General features: G+C 37.7%; 1 protein-coding gene across 1 annotated transcript; it reads right to left on the reverse strand.

Annotated features, from left to right (window-relative positions):
* Positions 1-254: 254 nt before the first annotated feature.
* pign (phosphatidylinositol glycan anchor biosynthesis, class N) lies at positions 255-24,646 on the reverse strand. Its single transcript, XM_038286743.1, has 29 exons — positions 24,316-24,646; positions 23,719-23,990; positions 19,339-19,460; positions 19,134-19,232; positions 18,251-18,357; positions 17,515-17,639; positions 17,183-17,313; positions 16,976-17,095; positions 16,850-16,890; positions 15,226-15,285; positions 14,987-15,079; positions 14,831-14,886; positions 14,269-14,347; positions 13,947-14,129; positions 13,700-13,839; positions 13,202-13,301; positions 12,981-13,073; positions 10,445-10,536; positions 9,130-9,235; positions 8,932-9,040; positions 8,730-8,832; positions 8,531-8,633; positions 7,477-7,563; positions 5,412-5,467; positions 4,922-4,997; positions 1,303-1,376; positions 1,049-1,091; positions 870-922; positions 255-774 (listed from the first exon to the last, which is right to left on the reverse strand). Exons 2-29 carry the CDS (start codon positions 23,943-23,945, stop codon positions 651-653), a joined length of 2,802 nt encoding a protein of 933 aa, XP_038142671.1. The 5' UTR covers positions 23,946-23,990; positions 24,316-24,646; the 3' UTR covers positions 255-650.
* Positions 24,647-24,683: the final 37 nt, after the last annotated feature.

The raw sequence follows: 24,683 nt of genomic DNA on the forward strand, positions 1-24,683 counted from the left end.
TTTTTGTCTCTGTTCTTATCTTTGCAGTTAATCTGCTCAGATACCTTTCAATATGACCTTCTGTTTCATTTATCTGTCATAAAAGTAGAGTTTAAATTAAACATTTCGCCTTCTAAAGCAAACTCAGTCAATCAGTGATTGATCTTAGATCAGCTTCAAAACTTAGGAGCCACATAAGTCTACCGTTATAGTCTGACAGACTTCTACTGTTGTGTATTTGTAACTTACAAAAAAAAAAGAAAATAGACACAAAATGCTGTTTCCCAATGTTTTTATTTGTGTATATATTCTCTAGCTAAAACATCTATTTCCCCAAGTAAGTTCAATGAATTTTATCTTTAAAATTTAGCAAATGTGCTCTTTTTTTTGCTAATGTTTACCAAACAATTGAATATTACAGTAAGTCTGTATCCAGATTGATCCATTAAAGAGAAATATGCCTGAAAAGGAAACTGGGTACATCGATTTCAGGCTGGTATATAAACAGGACTGTCCCCTTATGTTCATCAAGCTACATTCTCTCATAAAATAACAATCCACACCTATTTCACTTTCATAAAAACAACTACAATAAAGATGTCTAAACAAAATAAATACAAAACATTTGGCATACATAGCCTACAACCTTTGACCGATAAATAAATGCATGTCTAAGGAAAGTGCATCTTAGATCTGTTCCAAAGGGCAAATCTTTTTGAGGTGAAAATGTGTGTGACCACACTTAGCAGCATCAGGAAGATTGTCATCGACATCACTATCACGTAGTGACTAATGCTGCAACCACATTGAAAAAAAAAAAAGATGGTAAACAAGATGGTATAAATATTTCAGCGACCCAAAAATTGAAAAAGAAAAGGGTGTGGATTTACCTTGTGCCGATGTCCAACCAACTTCCATAGTCTTGCACCAGGAAGAAAAAATGCTGAGGAGGAGGAAGTTAAACATTTATCACATATAACTCATAAATATTGCTTTAGTGAGAAAAAGTACTGAAGAAATATGGCTGTAAGATGTGTGACTTGGACTGGTATTAATCAAAGTACTTTACCAGTGCCATGACATCAGATATAACCAGGACAATGAGGAACAAACTAGAAAACAAGAGGAGATAAAAGATCAGAAGGAATGAACGCAAAATCAACCAACATTTCTGACATTTACATTAGAAAGAACAACCAATGCATTCATTCATTCATTCTAAATAAAGTTAATGTTGAATGATATACACCGAAACCATCAAACCACTTGATGCTACCAGTTCAACTATCTTTTTTTCTTTTTGCAAGTTGAAGAGGGACTTACCTTCTTGAGGAGAGCTGTGTTGCAACCTGGATGGTCTCAAATGTACACATTACAATGATAAAAGGAATAATAACCTGAGAAAAAAAAAAGACGATTTTAAAGAAACTGATATTTTTATGCATACACTGAACAAAGTTTAGAAAAGGTTTTTAGATATATAATTACTTTATATTTATGAAGGGACCAAAAAGCACATACAATTTACATTTGCATTCAACCTGTTACTTTGTTAGACCTAAATAAATCCCTCAGATGTCAACCAACACAGAGTATACCTGTCTATAGTTTAATCTAAGTATTAATACTGCTGCTCTGTAAAGGCTATTGAAATGTTGCAGAGAACATCTGGGAACAATCAGCATCATTAAGAGCAAATATCAAACAGTCTGTACTTTTTCTATTGTCTTTAAGCACCACTATTTCTCATTCCTCCATTGGTTAATTCAACAGTTTATGTTTCAGGTTCATTAGATGTTTAGGAGTTTCTAAGCTGACTAAGACTATAATGTGTCATTATGTAAAGTCTGCGTCCAGTAATGGAGCGGTCACTGTTATAGCATGCCTGGCTTGAAGTCTGAAGGAATCAGGCGTTTTAGCATAGTTTTACTTTTAAACCTTAATATAATGAAAACATATCTCCAATAAGTATTATTGCATTATGTCAAATAAAACACTATATTGCAATTCATTTTGCAAAATAAAAAAAAACATGTGTGCTATTCAAATAGTCAATAATAATATTAACAATAATCTGACATCAAAGGGGGCCTTTTGTGACGGGACCGTTTTTATTGTTATTGTTTACCTAAACAATTAACGTTTTATACTTTTGGGGGGGGGGGGGGTTGTGCTGGTATAAAAAAAAGATATGACTCTTATTGTTTTATGGACATTTTTTTTTTTTTTATCTCTACACTCTTTGGTTTTAATCTACCTAATTATACAGGTTTCCATTCATAAGGTGGAATCACTAGAAATATTCTTTCCCCCAGGCATGATCAAAGCTCTTGATTCATTTTGAAAATTTTATTTTCAACATTTTAGAACATCCACTGGTTTTATTCTTTGTAGGTAAGCATGCTATTTCTGTTGATCTATGTGGATGATTCCTTGTTTATCTAGGTCTATCCCATGTGGGATAATAAAGAACTGATCTGCACTGCACGTTTATAAAATGTTGCGTAGGATCCATAGCAGTAATACGAAGCACCGCACGACTGTCGTGTATTTAAATGAGCCAGCTGAGCAACATTATTTAATGGTTACCAATGGCAACAGAAGTAAAGACAGCTAGATAGTCAGATAGATGTGTTGTTGGGTGAGGTGAGGAGTTAGATAAATATGTTGGACAGCTACTGTAAAGAGCTGATAAATAAAAGGAAGTGTAATGAATGACAACTGTAGAGTGGACTGATCATATTAACTAGGACATCCAAGCAGAATTACTCTCAGATTTGTACATGATTTCATAATATAAATCTTTCAATAAACATGCCTTCAGTCAGAGCTTTGATTAACTGTTGATTATGTTAAACACCTGCGGGAAATTTAGCTGGGAAGAGCCGCTTCTCAGCAACTCGAGAGTGCTTAACGGCTTTAATTAATTAAAAAAATTCAGATTTAACATGGGCCAATATGGTCAAGTGTGGGATAATCTTTTATACACTGACTGCAGCATGTTCTAAACATTATTTATATCAACAAAGCTGACTATATTTTAAATTCTATACATTTATCTATAGAATAGAATCATGCCGCACCAAGCTTTTTACATGTTTTATTAAACACCCATGATGATTGAGCGATCAATACTGGACCCAGTTCAGCACATATTTGAGTTTAATCTGTTGATAAATCTCATCATAACTGATCAGTTAACATTGGTGATCTGTGAAAATGCATTCTCTTCCACAGTATATAAATGTTTACAGCAATCTGTGGGAATTCCTAATACCTTGTTAGATTCATAGATTACGACTCACTTGTTGGTTTTTAGGGAGAGGAACATCAACATCCTCAACAGTGCCAGCATGCATCACACTGTGGTTTCAGATCTGATATTATTGACCCACAAATAAAGTTTCATATGAAGTGAAAGAGGTATTAGGATAGCTTCAAATCCCTGCAGTCACCATCTGCGTTGCCAATCTCCTTTGCCTCAAAAATGTGCATAAACCGTACTGAATGGGTAGGGTTGGCCAATATTATTATATTTCATTATATTGGTATTGATATTTTCATTCAATTAAAATTTCCATTTGGTTTGAAGCGAATTAACCAAGCACATGAGGCATCCTAGTTGTTATTCATATTATGTTGGCACACATGGCTGTAATAAACAGGAAGTAGAGGCGGCTGTCTAGCACTGACCACTGATCAGTAACGGAAGAACGCTTTAATGAAATTGTGGCAATGGCAGAAGTTATGTCAACATATCACTTAGTAATAGTGGCTCCAGCCATGTCTAAGCGGATAATAGAACATCTAGGAAGACGACAAAAGCAGCAACAGCTAATTAGTCATGAGAGGTTAAAATTTGCTACTTCAGAGCTGATTAAAAAAAACAGTTTCCATCTCCCTTGTTGTGCATCAACCCTTTTTTTTTGCAAAAGCCAAATACTTTCAAGCAAGCGTAAAAACTTTTTTTGCAAATTCCAGGGAATTTATTATTTTATGTTGCCATTTCTGTCAAGCTTTATTGATGCTCTATTTCAAAATTCGCTTTAGAAAAAGTTGAATAAGATCACATTTGTGCAAAAGTCATTAGTTTCAGGCCCAGATTTGTGCATATGCAAGCTTTATGAATGAGACCCTTGGTCTTTTTATTTACTTCTTCTTTTACATATAGAAGCAATGTTGGTCATGGTTCAAGTTTGGTAAAAGATTAACGACTTCAACAAATGTCTACAGTTGCTGTATGTTTATCCATGGAGAGTCACCAATGGAAGGTCAATGACTTGACGCAATCAGCTGGCTTTCCTTAGACAGAAAACTTTTAACAAACCAGTCTGCATTATTTCTTTTACCTGTTTCCATAAAGGGCTTTGAATTTACATGCGTTTTGATTTGGTGATATATAGGTACACTAAATTAAATGTATGTAATATAACAATGCCACAAGCATTGAATATCGGACAAAACAGGACAATACACAATCTAAAAATGGAGGATTACAGCAACTAGAAGCCTGCCACAGCAGGCTAGTCTGCTTAAATGACAAGAATATTAAAGAGAGCTTTAATCAGAGCAAAGCTATAGGGCCAATGGTAACCTTTATTTGAAAGAAGCACATGACCTTTAATACTCTCCAATAAAAAATAGATGTAGCTATTTATAAACCAGGAAATGGGGGAGAAATGTAATTCTTATATATGCAAAGCTAGGTTAAGCACAACCCAAATGCACTACTGCAATGAAAGGAGGCTCTGTATAGGGATCACAGGTGGGCTGAATATAGACACACATCACTCTCTTGAGATTGCTATTTATAAAGAACTCGTTTTCACTTTACAATTATTTTCTTTGTGTTTAATTGTTTGAATTGAATTAACAAGCACATGCATACTATTCTGATGCTCCTAATATGACATCACATAAAACAATGACAATAATTACCTACCTTCCACATCATCAGCCCTCCCATGATAAACGGGTTGAAAACGGTGAGGAAACAATAAACTGAGGCTGGGTCAAAACTAGATAAGAGCAAAAAGAGGAAGGGTAAAGAACTAGTGACAAAGCCAGAGCATAAAAAGAAGAAGCGATCTTGAGGGGAATACCAGACCACTGATAAACTGTTTTTCTAAAACACTTGTAGACTCTACATTCCTTTAATGCCTCCTAGTCCAAAACAATGAGACAAGAGTCTCTATAAACAAAGTAAAGATCGGCATAGTCGGAAATATATTTCTACAGATTACTTTTCCACTTCCCCTAACTGAATGATCAATATCTTATCATTAACAGAAGCCAAACTTAATGAAGTCAAGCACATAAGAACCATTCAGATCAGACTACGTCACTCCACCACCAACTTTTGCATTACAACTTAATGTCATTTGAAACACAAATACATAACATATGCATGGAAAACTACAGATATGTTTTACCTGTTAATTGACGCAATGTTTCCGGTGCCAAAGAAAGCTGTAATTATAAAAAACACCTGAAGACAATGTAAAGTCAAGGAAAGAATTGAAGTAATACATATTCCTCATTAACCTGTTTTTATATAATATGTGTTAAATCATCATCTGTGTTAAAGGTTCTATACAATGCAATCCTTTCATCAAAATAATGCACAAAGTGGCATTGTGTTTCATTAATGCATGTCCAAGTAACCCTCATCAATTCTGCTCTCTAAGCAGCTGTTGCTTCCGTCCTGGAAAACTAGTGCCCATCACTGTTTTTTGTAGGACGGGGATTTCTCATCTCCTCCAGGAAGCACTTTGAATGTAGTATCCTGCTCACTAAACAACACACTCATTAGATTTGATGTTAGATAGGGCACGATCAAAATCCAAACAATGGGAGCATTCGATTTCAGAGGCTGCCTCCTCCAAGGACCCGGTCTACCTGGACTGGGTCCTTTGAGGATATGAAAATAAGGAGTCCAGAAGATTTTGGCTATGGACTCAAAGAGGTCCAGCCTTCTCCGGCTTTCACCGCCTGTACGCTCTGTGGCCTACAAACCGTGACAGTTGACACACAAAGCAGGCAAATAATTGATAGCAAACTTCTCACTACTGTTCTGGGTGCTAATAACATTTTTGAGCAGCTTTGGCAGCACTACCATCATCACAATAGTCCACACATTGCAGAAATGTTGGAATCTGTGCTTAAATGTCAGCCAAACCCATTTGCAAAGGGACAGATAAAACCTTTCAGTAAAGGAACATCATCCACCACATATCTGACTCAATAACCATTTAAAATAAATATTTTCATTAATTTAGGAAGGAAATATTCACATGCTTGTATTATAATAAACTCCACATACAATATTCACCACTGTTTGGCACCAATTTACCTTTTTCCTCTGAACACGGAGCAGCCAGCTTGCTTGGACTCACAATGAACCATGGGATACCCAGGCTACGTAGGACATACCGGACCCAGCCTCCAAAACAGGCAAAAATAAACCTGCGTTTGTCGGCCGCATAACAAGGGCTGTGTCCCAACGTCCGCCCTAACCCCTAAATCACTATATAGATCGGGGTCTATACAGTGGACTTAATAGTGAGCTCAGTTAACTGACCGTTCGGACAGATGATCGCTACTTTTTGCTCCCCATTGGTCACGTAACTCCGCATCCACCGAGCGGTCCCTGCGCCATCTTTGTTATTAGTTGCCGCTGTGAGGGCAAGTCCCATAATGCTTTGCGAGGAGAGCTCTCTGTTCAAAGTATTCCGAGATATATCTGCTTCTGTAGTGACCATGGATGATAACTACTTTTCAAGATCCATTGGGGGAAATTTCAAGTCGATTACTTTATCAACCACTAGACATTTATTTAAAATGGCATAATCACTATAAAGTGCCCTATATAGTGTTTAGGGCGGACATTCGGACACAGCCGAGGAGTCTTCCAATCCAAACAGGCCTCGGGGCCGTGCTATGACGTAATCGGCTGACGAAACGGGCCTTCAGAGGACGCAGCCGCTGAACTGGAACTCAGCAAAAGTTATTTTAGCACCTAAGCTGCAAAGAAATGACTGTTCTATTTTCAAATATTTGTTAAGAAATAAGAATTTTTCAGCTGTGAGGGGTCTCAGACTTAAGCCCTCTTAAAAAAGAGCCTAATTGTGTGATCCAGATACTGCAGCAACTGCAGAGTAAGGTTATGAAATGGGTGGCTCCCACACAGGGAGAGGTGGCGGCGTACAGTAGTAAAGGCAAGAGTCCTACTTCTGCTTAGGAAATAAAGCACCAGAAATCATCTAATATTTCATAACAAATAGATACTGAGTAACATCAAAGGCAGCTATTCATCATATATGAGCATATATTTGATTTTGAAAAGCTATAAAAAAGCATGATATAGGACCTTTTTAAAATAAAATAAAAACTAAGAAAGTTCTCTAAATTATTAAGGGCTACATTTAACGACACAGAATCCTTATGTGGGCAGTTTTTGTGGTTTAACTACAAATACATGAATTATACAAAGGATACAAAAAAGTACGATCTTCTGATGTCATCCAGCTTCAGCTGTCGGATTTTGGTAATGTCAATGTTGGCTGAGAAATCAATTGTAGATAACTGGATAGAAAGGAGAAAATAAAATATAAATAATGACAATTTCTCACTGGATAAATGCAGTATCTTTAGAGGGTCTTTTCCTTTTGTCCTGGTGTTGATGTGAACATTTTGCACAAAAGTAGATCTTCCTTTTGAAATCACAGTCTTTGAGGCATTGCCTTAAAATACAAATCACAGAAATACAATCACAGAAGAGCCTCCATTTAAATGAAATGTTATGAATTGGTTGCATCATAATCACACGGCCTTTCCCAAATTATTTAGAGGTATGATAGTAAAAATCTTATGGATAGAATTCTGTAAATTCTGACCTATACAGGAAAGGTTTAGTGTGATTTCATTTCCAAGAGCACATTTCTATCTATACAGGAAATGTAAACATCTGGTTTCAACTGCTGCCTGTAATTTGCTGCATTTGTCCGTCCCTCTGGCCAGACTAATCTGCCAGGTTCTGCTGTTGTATAGCATGATGCTGCCACCACCATGCTTTACTGTAGGGATGGCATTGACCTGGTGATGAGCCGTGCATGGTTTCCTCTAAACTAACTAGTAACTCACACCAAAGAGTTCAATCTTTGCCTCATCTGAGCTGAGAATCTGGTTTCTGATGTTTTAAAAGTTCTTTGGGGACCTTTTGGAAATAAATGAACCTGTATTTGATCCAATTTGTGTAAACTTGGAAAATGTAGATATTACTGGGAAAATGTTGGATAAAACTTTGAAAAACAAATCGACTGGTTTAGTTTTATAGTACAGTGGTCTTTGTTGTTTTAAACAACTAAAATAGACTGACTTTGGTTACGGGTGTATTCTGTTATCCAACTACATTTTTATTCCATGTTTATATATTTAGGCCAACCAGGAAAAGGAAAACCAAAACAGTAGCTTCTGAAGACAGTAAAAAAAGAATGAACTAATAAACAAAAACCCAGATATTTTTACAATATATCATGCACTGTAACTCTACCTCTTGTCTTCTGGAGACACCCTGAGCGACTAAAGCTTCCTGTTCAATGTTGATCCACACAAACATTAACCAAGATAACACAGGAGGAAACAAGGCCTCTGACCTAAAAGGCAGAAAACAAAAAGATTTGTCTTATTCAGCAGATTTCCCAGAGCTCTAGAACTACACAATACCTTTGTTAAAAGTCGACTTGCCATACCCAGTGCTTAGCAGTAGGTATGTGGATGTGAGAGACAAAAATATGCTGAGGAGTCGATGGAAGAGGCGAGTTGAGCTCAGAAGAGGAACAAATATAGACGATGCTGGAAAAATAGAGCAGAGATGTAAAGGTGGACGAAAAATGAGTACAGTGACATTTCTACATATTTTCACACGTCTGCCACCTCCTTTCATCCACCTACCTAGCGTGCCCCAGCTTATTATTTGATTTAGAAGGGGCAGGCCTTGTTTCTGCTGCAGGCTGGAATGCGTGAGCGATGGTACGAATGAACAGACGGCCACATGAATCATCTGTAGGGGTGTGATAAGACACATCTTTTAGAAATTGTAAAGCCACCAAAAAGAGTCACAACCTAACACTGGAAAAACCAAACAATCACCTGACTGAGAAATTGCCGTCTGTCACTTGGAGGCATCGGTGTCCTACGCAATGATGACCAGAGGTAACAAGCTGAAGTGAAGAGGCTGAGTAGGCCGGCACAGCTCCTGAAGGAACAAATAATATGCTCTGTTTCATTTTGCATCTGCATTTAAGGTGCACAGTTCTATTTAAATCAGCATTAAACAGCACATTTTTACATTAAATTTTCATCTTTGTCCCTAAAATAGTAATCTGAGTCTTTATGAGATAAGTGAGGGGTCTCTCATCTCCCCCTGCAAGAATGTAAAACTGATGCAGACCTGGAAATGTTGTTATTGGACTTGTAAGTATCACATGCTCTCTCTGTTATTGATACTACTGTGACTTTAGATTTAACAGATTTTTAGCATGCCACTATCAGACATAGGAGAAAAGTAAATAAACCTTGAGAGGCAGAATTATACTTCCCTTACTTAAAAATTACAATTTGCAGTGAACAGAATGCTGTGCACAAGTTTACAATAGGCATATATTAGATACTGTAGAATACCACCAGCCTCTTCAGATATTTTGTTGTGATATGTGTCTTACATCTTTGAGTGTGACAGCAGCTCTCAGGTGTTGAGCATGGAGGGCAGTCAGTGTTTACAACACTGCTATTTTCAAAAGGGGGAATCCCACACAAAAAAATACTGTGAAGTGTGAAGCCTTTACTCTAAACTAGGGATCAGAACCTGTGCTTCCATTTGTCCACTTGCCCACTTTCAATCTTTTTTGGTATGGTAGTTGTTTTCTTTTATTTTAAGCGTTATGTTAACAGGGCAGGATTCTGTTAAACGCTGTGTGCCGTGACTCAAAAATATCAAACTAATAATAAACTCTTAAAATCATACGCTCACTCCAACCACTAAACCGGAACTTCTGAATTGAATAGCACCTGAATGAACCAGAATTTTAAAAACCTTCCCTTTTCAGGGTCTCAGTGTGCAAAGGAAAAGCTAATCAAGCCTCTACCTTAAAGCAGAAGAAAAAAAATAAATAGTGCAATTATTAACCCTATTTTTACTTTATTTCTGCTTACTTCTACAGAAGTCATGCTGCTTAAACATTTTTATGAAGAAAACAAGTAATTATTCATAGCCACCATATCTAATGTCTTGAATTAAAATTCTTATTTTTATTGTGACCTATCAGAAGCTACTAATGTTTAATTTCAAGTGTTCAAACTGAGTAAAAATAAAAACCGACAACCTCTTTTTTTGTGCGTGTAACAAGCAACTGATTTCTGAATGTATTGCTGATAGAATCAAGCAGAAAATAAAGGAAGTACTCACACCAGCTGTAGGTTAGGCTCTCTACCCACAACTGGCAACAGAGGGAAAACGGCCAAGCACAGGCAGCCCAGAACCCAGCTAACTGAACGGAGCTGCACAGGAAAACAGACAAAGATAACCATGAGCAGTGGTTACTGGGGGTTTAAGCAGACAGCAAGAATTTGTTTAAACATATGAGCTAATCAAGCAAAACTGAAACACAAAACACTAGAGTGGATACATTACTTCCTAGATTAGGTAAAGTTTAACCTTTACATTTGTAAAGAGACAGTGTTTGTTTTTTATAACATTTAAGGCTCAAGTTCCTAATTCCTCATAACAGTTAAATATAAAAATCCTATTTTGTTTATGGTGCTACAGATTTTCTGAGACATTTTCATTCATTTTGTTCATTTCAATTAAAAATAACTAGACCAGGCATGCCCAAAGTCGGTCCTCGAGGGCCGCTGTCCTGCAGGTTTTAGAGGTTTCTCTGCTTTAGCACAGCTGATTCTGATGATTGCAGTTCAGCAAAAGCCTCTTAATCAGCTATCAATGTAAATCAGCTGTGCTGAAGCAGGGAAACCTCTAAAACCTGCAGGACAGCGGCCCTCCAGGACCGACTTTGGGCATGCCTGAACTAGACATTATTGTAGTTTTTCTGAAAATGTTTCCACACTTATCTAATCTTTGTCAATTCTGTCGGGTCGCTTTAGAGTCAAGTAGCAACTTGTAGTTGGAGCGCTGATGTTATTAAGCACCTGAAAACCCATCCTCATTAGCATAGTCGGGGTCAGATGCAAATCAATGACACAGTCGTCATTTTCCGGGGTCGTTAGAGTCTGTTTGGGTTTTGTGTTTGATCATTTGAATCATGATAAGGATATTAGTGTAACCTCTCCAGAATGAGTTATAGGACAGCTTTTGTTTCAGGAAAACTGAGCGACAGTCCTGTTGCCTTTGTTTTAAGCCTGCTTGGTGGACGCCATGACTAGCATGACTGAGAATTTGCGCAGGGGAGATACTTTTCTGTTTAAAAACAAACATTTTTACAAAACTTTAGATGCCTTATATATATTAAAGGGAAGATCGCTGTTAAATTGATTGCTGCAAGATGATCCTGTTGCTGTGCAGCAATATTCTGGGATTTGCTCTAATCAAAAATTAAGTTGCGCATTAGATATCATAATCTGAACCAGATTTATTGCAAAGTAGCTTTGCACTTACAAGGAATTTGACTTGGTGTTGATGGTGTAGACAATTTAGATAGATATACAGAATATATAACTATATATATTATAAAATATACAAGATACAATATAGAGTATATAGCCATATACTATATACACAGTAGATTTTGAGTTAATGTAACGCAGAAGGTCTGGAGATCCTACGCTGGTGTAGCTTATAGATCCTGAAGAGGCAGCGTCAGTGTCAGGGGGTCTCTGGGGCTTGTTGATAAGGCTAGTAGCGGATGGGAAGAAACCGTTCTTATGGTGTGAAAAATATGAACTCCTCTTTCCAAAGATTAATGTTCAAGAAAATTTCTGGATTTGCTGCCATATTCTTTGCAGAGAGGCTCTCTCCTGTCAACCCTTCCAAACCACACCTTTTGATTCTTATACGAATTCTGTTGTTTGTTTTTTTGTTGTTGCATGTTTTGTCAGAATAAGCCTGCAGAGTCAGAGATGTAGAAGTTTTGTCTTTGTAGTCCAACTCTAATAATACTGCTAGTTAACTCAAATGTTATCCACTAGTTGATAACCATTGTCACAGCAGAATACCAGACTTCATATTGTTAGGAAATACACTTGCAACCTTTTAAAAGATTGATGGGCACCAAGAAATGCTTCTCTAAGATCACTATAATTCAGCCTTGTCTTTATGAAAATACACACATTTTTGCCAGCAAACCACTTTTGTAGAGTTGGTTACATTTAATGGTCCTTTAATCATGTGCATTTGTTATAACAGCAGCCGACTCTGCTTCACCCCTTAATTCCTTTGGAGGAAGCAAAGATTTGCTTTATTTGTTAAACACTGGATTTGTGTCCTGGCTTCGTTTTTGTTGAACAAATAAACTCAGCAGGAGAACCGATCAGTCATCTGTAAACTTGAGGTTAGACATGAGTCATTTTAGAACCTGGGAAAGACCAGAACGTATTTATTATTTGCATGTAAAAAAAAATATTTTAAAAAGCTAAAAAAAAAAAGAGGCTGCACTCAACTGAATTTTTCCCTATTTAATTTATTTTAAGTCCCAAATGAAAATAAATAATAAAAATATAGATGTTGATTTACTATTATTTATACCCATCTAACAATCTAGGGATTTTCTGAGAAATTTAAATCCTTGAACATATTTTGGTTTAAGAAAATAGTGGAGGTGATGACAGTTTTAATCTGTAAACAGCCTGGCAACCCAGATCATGCTGTGATCTACCAGATCTGCTTGTTTATCTAACAGAAAACCTCTTAGATAGCATTACTATAACATCACCAAATCACCCACTTTTAAAGGTCCGCTTTGAATGTAGGAATGCTGTTTATTAGTTACCTTGGCCTTGCCAAAAAGTCCAGAAAGGAGCGGCCAGAGGGAAAGGAAAGCCAGGCCTACAGTCAGCATAGCGCGATGAAAGAAACTCACCACCTGGGGGCAGCAAATGACAAACAGTCATCTGAGATACAGAATGTGGTGAGATCAGACACATCAAATCCATGCTTTGGTAAATGACTGTACAAATGTGGGTTAGACAAAAACAATTTAAAGACACATACAAGCAGCTCGATCCCAAAGGCCACCAGCACAAAATAGCTGAAACATTTCCAGAGTGGCAGAGAGGGAGCTGATCGGATCAGATCTGTCAAGGCTCCTGACCTACAGGATGGAAAAAAAAAAAAAAACTTACATTTAAAAAGTGTAGGAAAAACAGAAAATCTGAATATCCATAGCTATTTAGAGAGGCTTGAAAAAAAAAAACAAACAACAAAACCTAAAAGGACTCAAGTGTCGTTCAAAAAAAAGAAAGTTAAAAACAATCCACTGGACTCTGTTTCCAAGTTTGAAGACGTTTTGCTTCACATCCATGAAGCAACTTTGGAAACAAAGTCCAGTGGATTGTTTTAAACTTTCTTTTTTTTGGAATGACTATGACATATTACTCAAATGACACAAAAAAAGGTGTATTTTGGCATCTTGTGTGATTACTCAAAACTTTTTAATGTAGATCATACAGAAAATTTCTACATCTTATACATAATATATTGTATACTTACTCCTTTAAAACCGAGTACCAAACAGGAACAGGCAACAGGCAGTATATATAGTACGTAATAGGACTTCTCTGGATAAGCAGGAACACAGTGATCACCAGAGCCAGTGTAACACAAAACCTGGCCAAATTCTGACTGGGATTCTACACAGATAAGAGAAACACAGGTTTAACCAGACAGGCAACATGTGCAAACCTGTTTTTTTTTTTTGTGTGTGTGTGAAAGTGGGGCTACTGTCCGCTGTCCCTACCTGTTTAGCGAGATTAGGATGACGAATCAGGCTGGCGTGAGTTCTCAGTATAACCAAGATGACATATGAGGTCCAGCCTATAAATCCCAGCACCACACTGCAACCCAGGAAGAACCTGTCATAGGTGTGGTAGTAGACCAGGCCTTCTAAAGAGAGGGCTATTAGAGACTGGCACAAAGAGATCTGACAAGAGATGGGATATATGAGGAAATCAAATGGAGTGCTTTTGTACCCAAGACCAGAAAAGGGAACATTGATAAGCACTTAAAAACCAAACAAAAAAATTGATTTTACAGCAGTTTATCAATTCCTTGATACTTACAGCCTCATTATACTTCTCTAACTGAATCAGTATCCGGGCCTTGTGAGTAAACTCTTCTTGCTTTGACTCAGTCAAAAGTCTGGAGAAAAAAAAAATCTCATAAAAAAAACATAAATAAATGACTAACCTGCTTAATTTAAAGGTATAGTGGAAGATTTTTGCTAATTTTCTGAAAAGATCCACCCTATCCAATTAAAAAATAATGTACATGCACAACCCTGTAGCTCCAGAGAGAGAACACCTATTAAACACGTGCAAGAGCATGCACGAGCCCATTTCTCCTCGTGCAGGCTCTGTTTAAAAGTTGCTTTTTACATCACTCATACAGGCTTACTTTCCAAAAGAAGATTTACAATTTTTCCACTATGTCAGACTCACCAGCATTAAATGAAAATGGGGATGAGGATGTAGGACGGCTTTACATTAACATATCACAAGAATGATTGACAATTAGGAGGACCACTTATTTTGATGATCCACCTTGAAAAAAAAACATCCTCCACTATACCTTTAAGGTGAAAACAAGTTAACTCTTAACATCTTCTATATGTGCTGTACTCACTGGTATGGTGTGAACAGAAAAGGCAGGGTTGTCTCTTTTTTCTGGGTCATTTTCACCTATTTAAGAACAAACAAATCTTATCAATAACTGTGTTATAAAAGTAATATAACGTGTGACATGCCTGCCACCAAACAGCAGAAATGCATTCTGCGATACCTTGAATTGCTCCAGTACTTGAATAGCATTAGTGTACATGCTTTCAGCCTTGAACTGGTCACTGTTGTTGAGGTAGAGGAGAGGAATCACACCCTGTGTACACACAAGAACAAACACAAGCCGCTTTTGCAATTAAAAATCAGAACGAAGGTAGTTTCAAAACACTGCCCTACATTAATAAAGTATTTATTTAAGTGTTAGGAATTTTGTCTTTTTCTTCTGATTATTTACTGACTTACAACAGAGTTAACTGGAATGGGCAAACCAAGGAGAGAAGCCATTAGTGGAGCAATATCGGCCTGAAATGAAACCAAAACAAAACTTCACTCAGTGACCTTCAAATACATTCAGATAAATATAACTTTTGCAGTTCCGTTGAATTAAAGCTACTGATATTTATATATTATAATGGAGCTTTGTGAGACAGACCAACACAAAATTACACATCACTGTAGAGCGGGAGGTTAATGACATGGTTTTTGAAAATCTGAAAATGAATTCAGACTGAATGGATGGTTTGCCTAAACAGAAGTCTTCATATGTCGAAATATTTTAAGCCCCAAATTATAAATAAACTTATAATTTGGACTTAAGCTGGAACATTTGAACACATAAATATGCTTCCATGGAAACCTTTCTGCTGTAGCTCTGGCTGTAAATTAATACTTGGTCATTTTCCTGCCTCACCCCCGTGTCTACTGCAGCATCCAACAGTATGTTTCCCATATGTTTACTGCCATCCGTTTTAACGTGCTTTAAAGCTACAGTGTGTAATTTTCAGCGACATCTAACATCCAGACTGCAGACTGCAGCAAGATAAACATCCCCCCCCCACCGCTTTTCTCCCCCAACAGTACGGCGAGCGTTACGGGACAAAATGTCTTCCACGACGTCCGCATCACCTACCTTCTCAAGTGATGAGGTTTGTTTACATAGATCATTTTAATACTGCCATCTATTGTTCAGTACCGTCTCAGTTCATCTCTCTCAACTTGCCGTAGTTACTTTCGAGCGTAATGGGCGATCTCGCAATCGCTAGTTTGTTGGCTCTGCGCTGCCGTAGCGCAAAGATGTCTGCCTCCATGGCTGCGAGACCCGCTCCTATGTAATTATAAATAACGAATTCTAAGGCAACACAAATATTAAGGTTAAGAGGCTGAGCTTGTAGATGATGATAAATAACATAGTTATGTATAATATATTACATTTCTGACTGTATATCCTTGTAATTATTACACACTATAGCTTTAATTCTTTCCAACTTTCCTGACCCTACTCAGGAAAGCATTCCCGCCGCATGATGCTGCTACGACCACCACCATGTTTTGGTCCGAGGAAGATGTGCAGAGTTAGATTAGCTTTTGGCAACTTCTCATTTAATGATGCTTTCCCTGCCTTTTAGCTTAGGTAGACAGTAAAACCAAATGCGGTCCATAGCTTTTCTGCATATACAGTTACAGATAATGGGTTGGATAGCTGTTAAACTGCTTTAAGATTTTTTATTTTTTTTTTATCTTGAGTACATATATATTGAACTTACTAAAAAAAATTTATTTAAAATAATAACTCCATAATGGAGTTTATTCCCTTATATTTTGCAATGATTATTACATTACATTAAATACAGGTGGACCCTACTTACCAATAAGTTGAGATCTGATAGCAATTACATTTTAGTTACAGGTAACAAAGTAAAAAGAGGTTTGTGATTGTTATTTGAAAAGAAAACCTTTCAAAATCTTCCTCTTACTTTGCAGCAAAGAGCTGAACTGTATAGGCTGCTCACCAAAAAACACTTAAAGGGGTATGAACACATTGTCCAGACACTGACTAATGATAGGCATATTTCACATATTATCTTACCTGATTTACATCAGCTCTACGGATATGCTCCAAGTTCCAATCTAAAAAAGTAACCAAAACAAATAAATAAATTAGCTGAAATTGGATCAGGCAAAAGGTTAAACATTGAGAATAAACTAAGCTCACCTTTTAAGTACCCATCTTCATAGGGCTGGGATGCAGTGACTCTCTGGGCCTTGTTAACTCCAGCTCCCCAAACCACTAAAGGTGTGAGTGTTTCTGAAGGATGGCCTGCACCGTGGGACCCTACAGGTGGAAAAGTGCAGCAAATTAATACCTGATTTGTATGCTTATGTAACAGACCACAAAACTACACCTAAAGAAAACTCTTACCCCAGTTTGTCATGCCATGATCGGAGGTGAACACATAGGCAGTTCTGCCATCATGGCCAAAGAAGTCCTCCATCAAGGACACAATCTCAGCTACACCAGTGTCTACCAAGGCAATGTTGTCCAGGTACTCCCTAAAGACAAAAAGAGTCAAAGAAAACGATTATGCCTCATCGGAGATTGCTTATTTACAAACAAACAAACAAACAAAAAATAATAATAAAAAAAAAAAAAAAAAAAAATATATATATATATATATATATGCAAAAATATATTTTTTAAAGTACTTCTAAAGGCAAGAAGAGAAACATCCCAACTCAATAGAACCTACTTACCGTGACATCGGTCTATGAGCATGTCCATTAGTGTCAATGCCAAGCAGATGCAGAAAGAGTATATTTTTATCCTCAAGCAGAGTGGCTTTCAGGGTGGAATTAGACTTTGCAGCTTGAAAGAAGGACTGTCACAAAGTTTAAGCATAAACATAATTAGGAGAAGGGGTATGTAAAATAGGTTTCACTTCTTCATACCCCTTTTCAGACGATTTACATGAATTAATAAACAAGAATTGTATATGAATCAATAATCACTGTCAGATCTTAGACTACACATACTGGCAAGTTTATTAAGTGGAAAATTGTGTTTATTTCATAGCTTCTGTCTATGTTCAAATGAATTTAAATTATTTGGAACTGAAAACCTAATTTATTTTAATGTTCAACCTGTAAACAATCACTTTGTTATGTGTTACATGGTTGTTTGTTTTAAATATTTTCTGAAATTGATTTATCTGTTATTATTTCTATAATGTGTTGTTGTCTGAAATAATTTAATTCATTCATTCCTTCATTCATTCTAGGAATGCTAGACTTCTTATCAAAAAGAAAAGCATACAGTGCTGTAAAAATAGCTAACAGGCACTGTGACATATACTCTTGTTATTATAAGTGACTCCCTATTTTGCTACAAAAAAATATATCTTATTTAACCACAAAGATTACTGACTGACTCATTCAATTGTTACATCAATTACAACAGTCATTTCAGCTGTCAATATTTCTGCCGCCGTACTTTGACTTGAGAAAAAACCCAGCTGTCCAGCCTGGAAGCATCTTTGGAAGCAAAGTCCTCGTCTTCAGCTGGGTATGTGTGGGTATAAACGTGGTCCCCAGTTGCACCTATAAGCACCCAAAACAGCAAACGCTATTTATTTATTTTTTTGCCAACAAAGTTACTGTCAAACGATCCAGACAGTGATTAAAAGAACCATTTCAAATGTAAGTGAACATAAATAATGATAAATGGTTTAACACATTTTCTTCTTGTATTGATATTAAACCAAATATAAACGTTTTATTTTTTGAGGGGATAGTAGTAGTTTTTTACGTGTTCATTAGGGTAAATTTGTTTTTTTGTGCTTCACTCACACTTTTTTTTAAGAACTTTGCTTTTCAAAATACAATATTTTATTGTTAAATCAATAATGCTTCATAAAATCTTGACAGTAGAGCACAAGAAAAATAACAGATTACTAAATCAAACAATTGCTAGTTTTGGGGTCTTTAATAGAGTCGTTTTACAAGTTTTAAAACTTCAAAAACATATGAAACTGATCAACATGTTTATTTCAAATCAAACCAGGCAGATAAAAGCTTTAAATACCCGTTTATATGCTTTTAAATTAGTACATTTATTTGTGGATTATGACAGTAAACGTAAAATTATCAATGAGTTGAAAATAAAAGTTTAGTACTAAATATTTTCAAATCAAAGATAGAAGACATGGTCTAAATGTAAATAGACCTAAAAAGCTATTCGTTTTATTAGAAGTTTTGTTTTTATCTCTGTGATGACAGGATAACAAATAAAGTCAAGAAAAGTAAAATAATTCTGACTTTATAGCTGATAAAATAATCCAGACTTTTCCAGACATACAAGGAACTTTATTGCCTACCTTTGGCAAACATTGGGAGGATGTCTGGGCTCCCCCAGCACCAGGTGTTTCTGCTTTCATTAAACACTGAATCAAACTCCACAGGATTCTCCTTCCAACCTGAAAATATGCAAAATAAAATGCAAATATTATCACAAAGAAAAAATACTGACATTCTAAAAAGTTGAATCAAAGGAGGATGAGGAAAATCAAAACATGCACTTACCTTTAGCGACTGCACTGACATCCTCATAAAAGCCTGCTATTAGAGCAACATGACCAGGCCGCGACTCAGTAGGCACATGTGTGTGAGAGACGCCCCAGGTGCCACTCTCCATAATTATAGATCTAATGATAAAAACAAGATTAATCCATCCATTCATTTTCCATCACGGGGTCGCAAGGGGTGCTGGTGCCTATCTGCAGCTGTTTACGGGCGAGAGGCGGGGTACACCCTGGACAGGCTGCCAGTCTATAGCAGGGCAACACTGAGGCAAACATGACAAACAACCATCCACACACACTCACACCCAGCCCCATAACCAGCATTGAGAAAACCGAGGTCATTTCCTCTGTATTTTCCTGTTTTTTTATTTTTTTATTATTATTATTATTTTTTTTTTTTTTTATTCAGATAAATGTCAATATGATGAAAATTGTTCTGACTTTGATTGGTGTAAAGATCAGCATGCATTCTCATTTGTTTTTTTTTTTTTAAGTCCACAATCACCTTATAAAATCACGTTATTTTAAAACTAAGCAGAAATTGCATCTGAAATTGCATTCTATCATATCATGCAGCTCCTTTGCGAAACCAGCCACCCACGCTCTGAACACCACGAGATAGTATAGGCTACCAGTTTTTAGGTGGTGGAATCTGGAAATAATAATAATAATAATAATACATTTTATTTGTATTGCACTTTACATTTAAAAAAAATCTCAAAGTGCTACAAAATTCATAGTTAAAACAAAACCGTATAATAAAAACGGTATACATAGTTAAAATGAGACATTACAGTAAAATAACATACGTAGTAAAAACAAAACAGTAAAATAACCATAAAACCACACAGATAAAATACTAACTAATGTTCATAGGCTTTTTTAAATAAAAATGTCTTGAGGCCTTTCTTGAAGGCCTCCACACTCTGTGGGACCCTAAGGGACTCTGGGAGGCCATTCCAGAGTTGTGGGGCAACTGCCTGGAAGGCCCTATCTCCCATTGTGCAGAGCTTGACTCTTGGCTAGTGCAGTCGGTGGGTGGAGGTGGTGGAGCGGAGGGTTCTGGAGGCGGTGTGAGGTGTGAGGAGTTCCTTGAGGTAAGCCGGGGCAGTTCCATGTATGCACTGGTGAGTGAGGAGGCAAAGTTTGTAATCTATTCTGTGTTGGATGGGCAGCCAATGAAGGGACCTGAGGACTGGAGTGATGTGTTCGTGTTTGCGCCTCCTCGTCAGGACCCGGGCAGCACAGTTCTGGATGTGCTGCAGCTTTTGTAGACTTTTGCCAGGGACCCCGACGAGGAGGGCATTACAGTAGTCCAATCTGGAGGAGACAAAGGCATGGATTAGCTTTTCTGCGTCGGGTTGGGAAAGGGAGGGGCGGAGTTTGGCGATGTTTCTGAGGTGGAGGAAAGAGACCTTGCAGAGGTGACGTATGTGGGAGTCAAACGTGAGATGTGGATCCAATTTGACACCAAGGTTTGTGACAGATGAGGACAGAGGGATGTTTTGACCGAAGATAGGGATACTGTTTAGGGAGAAGGACTTGGTTTGGTGTGGGGTGCCAATGAGAATGGCTTCTGTTTTGCTGCTGTTGAGCTGTAGAAAGTTTTCAGCCATCCATGTCTTTATCTCCTCCAGGCAGCAGTGAAAAGCAGATGGCAGAACTGTGGGAGAAGTGGAGTCCATTTTTATGTACAACTGGGTGTCATCTGCATAACAATGAAAAGATACCTTGTGTTTTTTGATTATCTGACCGAGTGGGAGCATGTAGATGGTGAAAAGGGTCGGCCCAAGGACCGACCCTTGAGGCACTCCGCAGCTGACTGTATGGGGTGATGAATTGGACTGTCCTATGGCAACAAATTCGGACCTTCCCGTGATATATGACTGGAACCAGTTGAGTGTGGTTCCAGAGAGTCCAACTGTGGTCTGAAGACGATGGAGTAGGATGGTGTGGTCCATATGAAGAAATGAAGAAATCTACGCTGAAACAAACAAAATTCTAGCCTGACGTAGTCTGACTCAATTCTAGTCAGAATATGAGTCTGATACTGCTCCATAGAGCTGTGATTATGGGGCGTGTTTTGAACGAACCAGGAAAAAAAATGCCTCTGTACTCAATTGGATAGACCTACAACCAATAAGAGCAACGGAGTGCGTGACGTATCTTAAGCGAGGCATAGTTGTTGTCCACAAAAATCAAAGCGTGCAGTTGCACGCCTAGAATAAGAAGATGAGACTTGATCGCGTTTCTCTGTTCCTCTTTTAAAATTAATTTGCTGTTGATATCTTCTAGAACAGACCTAATAGCAGAATCTACTCACCCAAACTCTCCAGCGGCAGCCATTATTGTTGTCACCCAAGCGCGCTTTGGTCACGTGGTTGATAACGTTACTCTTGATCATCTGTCCATCATCGTATAAAGCCCGCCCTGACAATTTGATTGGATCGCCTGACAGTGGGCTTTAAAGGAATAGTACACCCAAAACATGATTAGCCTTCATTTTCTACTCACCCCCATGCTGAACAAAACTCTGGAGTACTTTTTTGATATTTTTTTTTGATAGAGCCTAAACAGTAGTGTATAGGATTTCCTAATAGCGCCCCCATGCGCGCTCACGATTCTACGGAAGCCGGCAGACCAAACCGGAAGGAAGTGCGCATTCAGCGTCTGCTCTGCCGATAATGCAAGCGTAGAAGAAGAAATGTGCTGTTTACCTGTGCAAAGAAAGAAACAACGAAAGAAAAATGTCTGAGGACTTCAGTGTTGAGGAAGAGCATGAGTTCTTTGCCGAGCTGAATGCGCTGGTTTGGTCTGCCGGCTTCCGTACCGTCGTGAGCGCGCATGGGGGGCGCTATTAGGAAATCCTATACACTACTGTTTATGCTCTAAAAACATTCTAAATGACTTCGTTTCGAGTAAATTATGGACGCTACCCACTCAGGACACTTGGAATACATTGGACGAGCAGTATGGAGGAATATTGACACGTTTTTATGGACTTTTATGGACCTTTCTGTCTCGGGCGCCATAGACCTCCATTATTTGAATGTCAGCAGACAGCAAGAAGCCTCCCAGATCTCCAGATGCATTTGAGATATCAAAAAAGTACTCCAGAGTTTTGTTCAGCATGGGGGTGAGTAGAAAATGAAGGCTAATCATGTTTTGGGTGTACTATTCCTTTAATACTCGCGCTACTATGGAGCAGAGCCAGACCGAACTTCCCCGAACTCAAACCTTGTGGGCGGGACTAAGTTCGGACTGGCACCCAGGCTAACAAAATTCAGCTTTGGAAAGCAAACAGGTCAGGGGGACAGAAAGAGAGAAGGAGATGAGTTCATTTCGCCAGTAAATATATCATTCAAAGCATGGCTAGGAATAGGATGCTCATCGTCTTCAGCAAGCATTTCAATCAACTGTCACTAAGATTTCATTTTACAGTCAGAGTCTACTTAAAACTACTGATGCACACGGGGCAAAATTATAGAATGAAATAGTACTGCATTTTTCTTGAGTGAGCTTAGTTGTGTTGCTCATGGTGCATTATGAAGAATACAGATTTCTGCTTCGGCTATTTTAAAACTATTGATGCACATGGGGAAAAAAAATAATGTAGCCTAGGCCTAATCAAACAGCCTGTGCACAACATTGTTTTTGAGGTTAGTTAGTTGTGTTGCTCATGGTGCATCATGAAGAATAAAGATTTCTGTTTGGCTATTTCAAAACGGAGCAAAATACTATAATCAAACAGCCTGTGTACAACTAACAACATTGTTCTTGAGGTTATGTCTTGCTCATGGTGCATTATGAAGAATAAAGATTTCTGCTAAAGCTGTTTCAAAACTATTGATGCACACAGGACAAAATAATATAATCAAACAGCCTGTGTACAACATGTTCTTGAGGTTAGTAGTGTGCTGCTCATGGTGCATTATGAAGAATAAAGATTTCTGTTTCGGCTATTTCAAAGCTATTGATGCACACGGGACAAAATGATATGATAAAGATTTAACTCTCTTTATTAACGTTTCCAAAATGTATTTTAAAAAGTCACCATATTAGGATGTTTTTTTGTCAAGTAAGATTTATCACAATATTTGACCTCAGTATGTCAAAAATCCTGGTTACGGCCCTGCTCACATCTAAGGAGAATTTAGAGAAGCCAATTAACCTAACCCCAGAGAGAACCCATGCATTCACAGGGAGAACATGCAAACGCCATGCAGAAAGACCCAGGGCCGGGAATTAAACCCGAAACCTTCTTGCTGCAATGCAGCAGTGCTACCCACTGCTCCAATGAGTAGCCCAAGATAAATCAATCTAAAGAATACAAAAAAAATTTGATTCTAGTTAATTCCCTTGTGTAAATCAGTGTGCCCACCTGAGAAATGGAGTCCGACAAGAGCCATTGGGTAGCAGGGTGAATAGACTGTCAGCTCGTAGTCCATCTGCTACAAATAAGACCAGTCTGGAGGCAGGAGGTGCCAGTGGTGTGGTCTGGGGTGTCATGCCATGAACCAAAGGAGATGTGAAGTAGATATCAAAGATGGAGAGGAAAAAAACTACATGGACCGTCAGTCCTATTAGGAAAAATGTGACCATCCTCATTTTGCCTGAACACAGCCTTGACTCTACAGAGCAACGCTGGGGTTCCTGAGATGAAGCAAATGAAAAAGATATATAAGCAAGAAGATTGAAATTTAAAAAGAGACATTAAAGAACATTTACTAAGGGCCTACAGAACACAAATAGAAGACATGTAAGCTTGACAATTAGACTGGCTAAGTCATTGTTTCTGTAACTGTAAGGCTTAGAGATGGGACTAATCCTTCCCCATATGCCACCAGCCAATATGTCAAACATAGAACACATAAGGGCAAATAGTTTTGTACTATATAAATAGCAACAGCTATTTCATTATATTGTAAGTTTGTAAATAAATCTATTACATCTGACAAAATACAGCTTTTACTCTTACCTTTATATATCGTCAGCTAGATCCTGACATAAAGTGGTTAAAAGAACAAGTGGTCGAAAAAAATGTACCCATTCAAAACAATAATATTTTCCCTAAATTATATCTTCGTGATGGTGCGTCAATACATATCCAACGTAGCAGACAGATTAAGGCTACTCTTTCGAAACGAGATCAGCCTAATCTTTAGGTTGATGCTTTTACAAAACCAGCCACCCTCTTTGTAACAAGATTACTACAAGAAATACAGGCAGCACGAGATTTTACTTCCTTATTGTGACTTTGGCGTTGACACCTGGCGCATGCGCAAGCAGCTGCATTATGGGTAATGTAGTTATTAAAAAAACATTGAACTCCAACCCGTTTTTCCT

This window comes from Cyprinodon tularosa, unplaced genomic scaffold (assembly GCF_016077235.1).
Source record: "Cyprinodon tularosa strain WSP-4 unplaced genomic scaffold, ASM1607723v1 ctg23, whole genome shotgun sequence".
In the NCBI taxonomy this organism is placed as follows: Eukaryota; Metazoa; Chordata; class Actinopteri; order Cyprinodontiformes; family Cyprinodontidae; genus Cyprinodon; species Cyprinodon tularosa.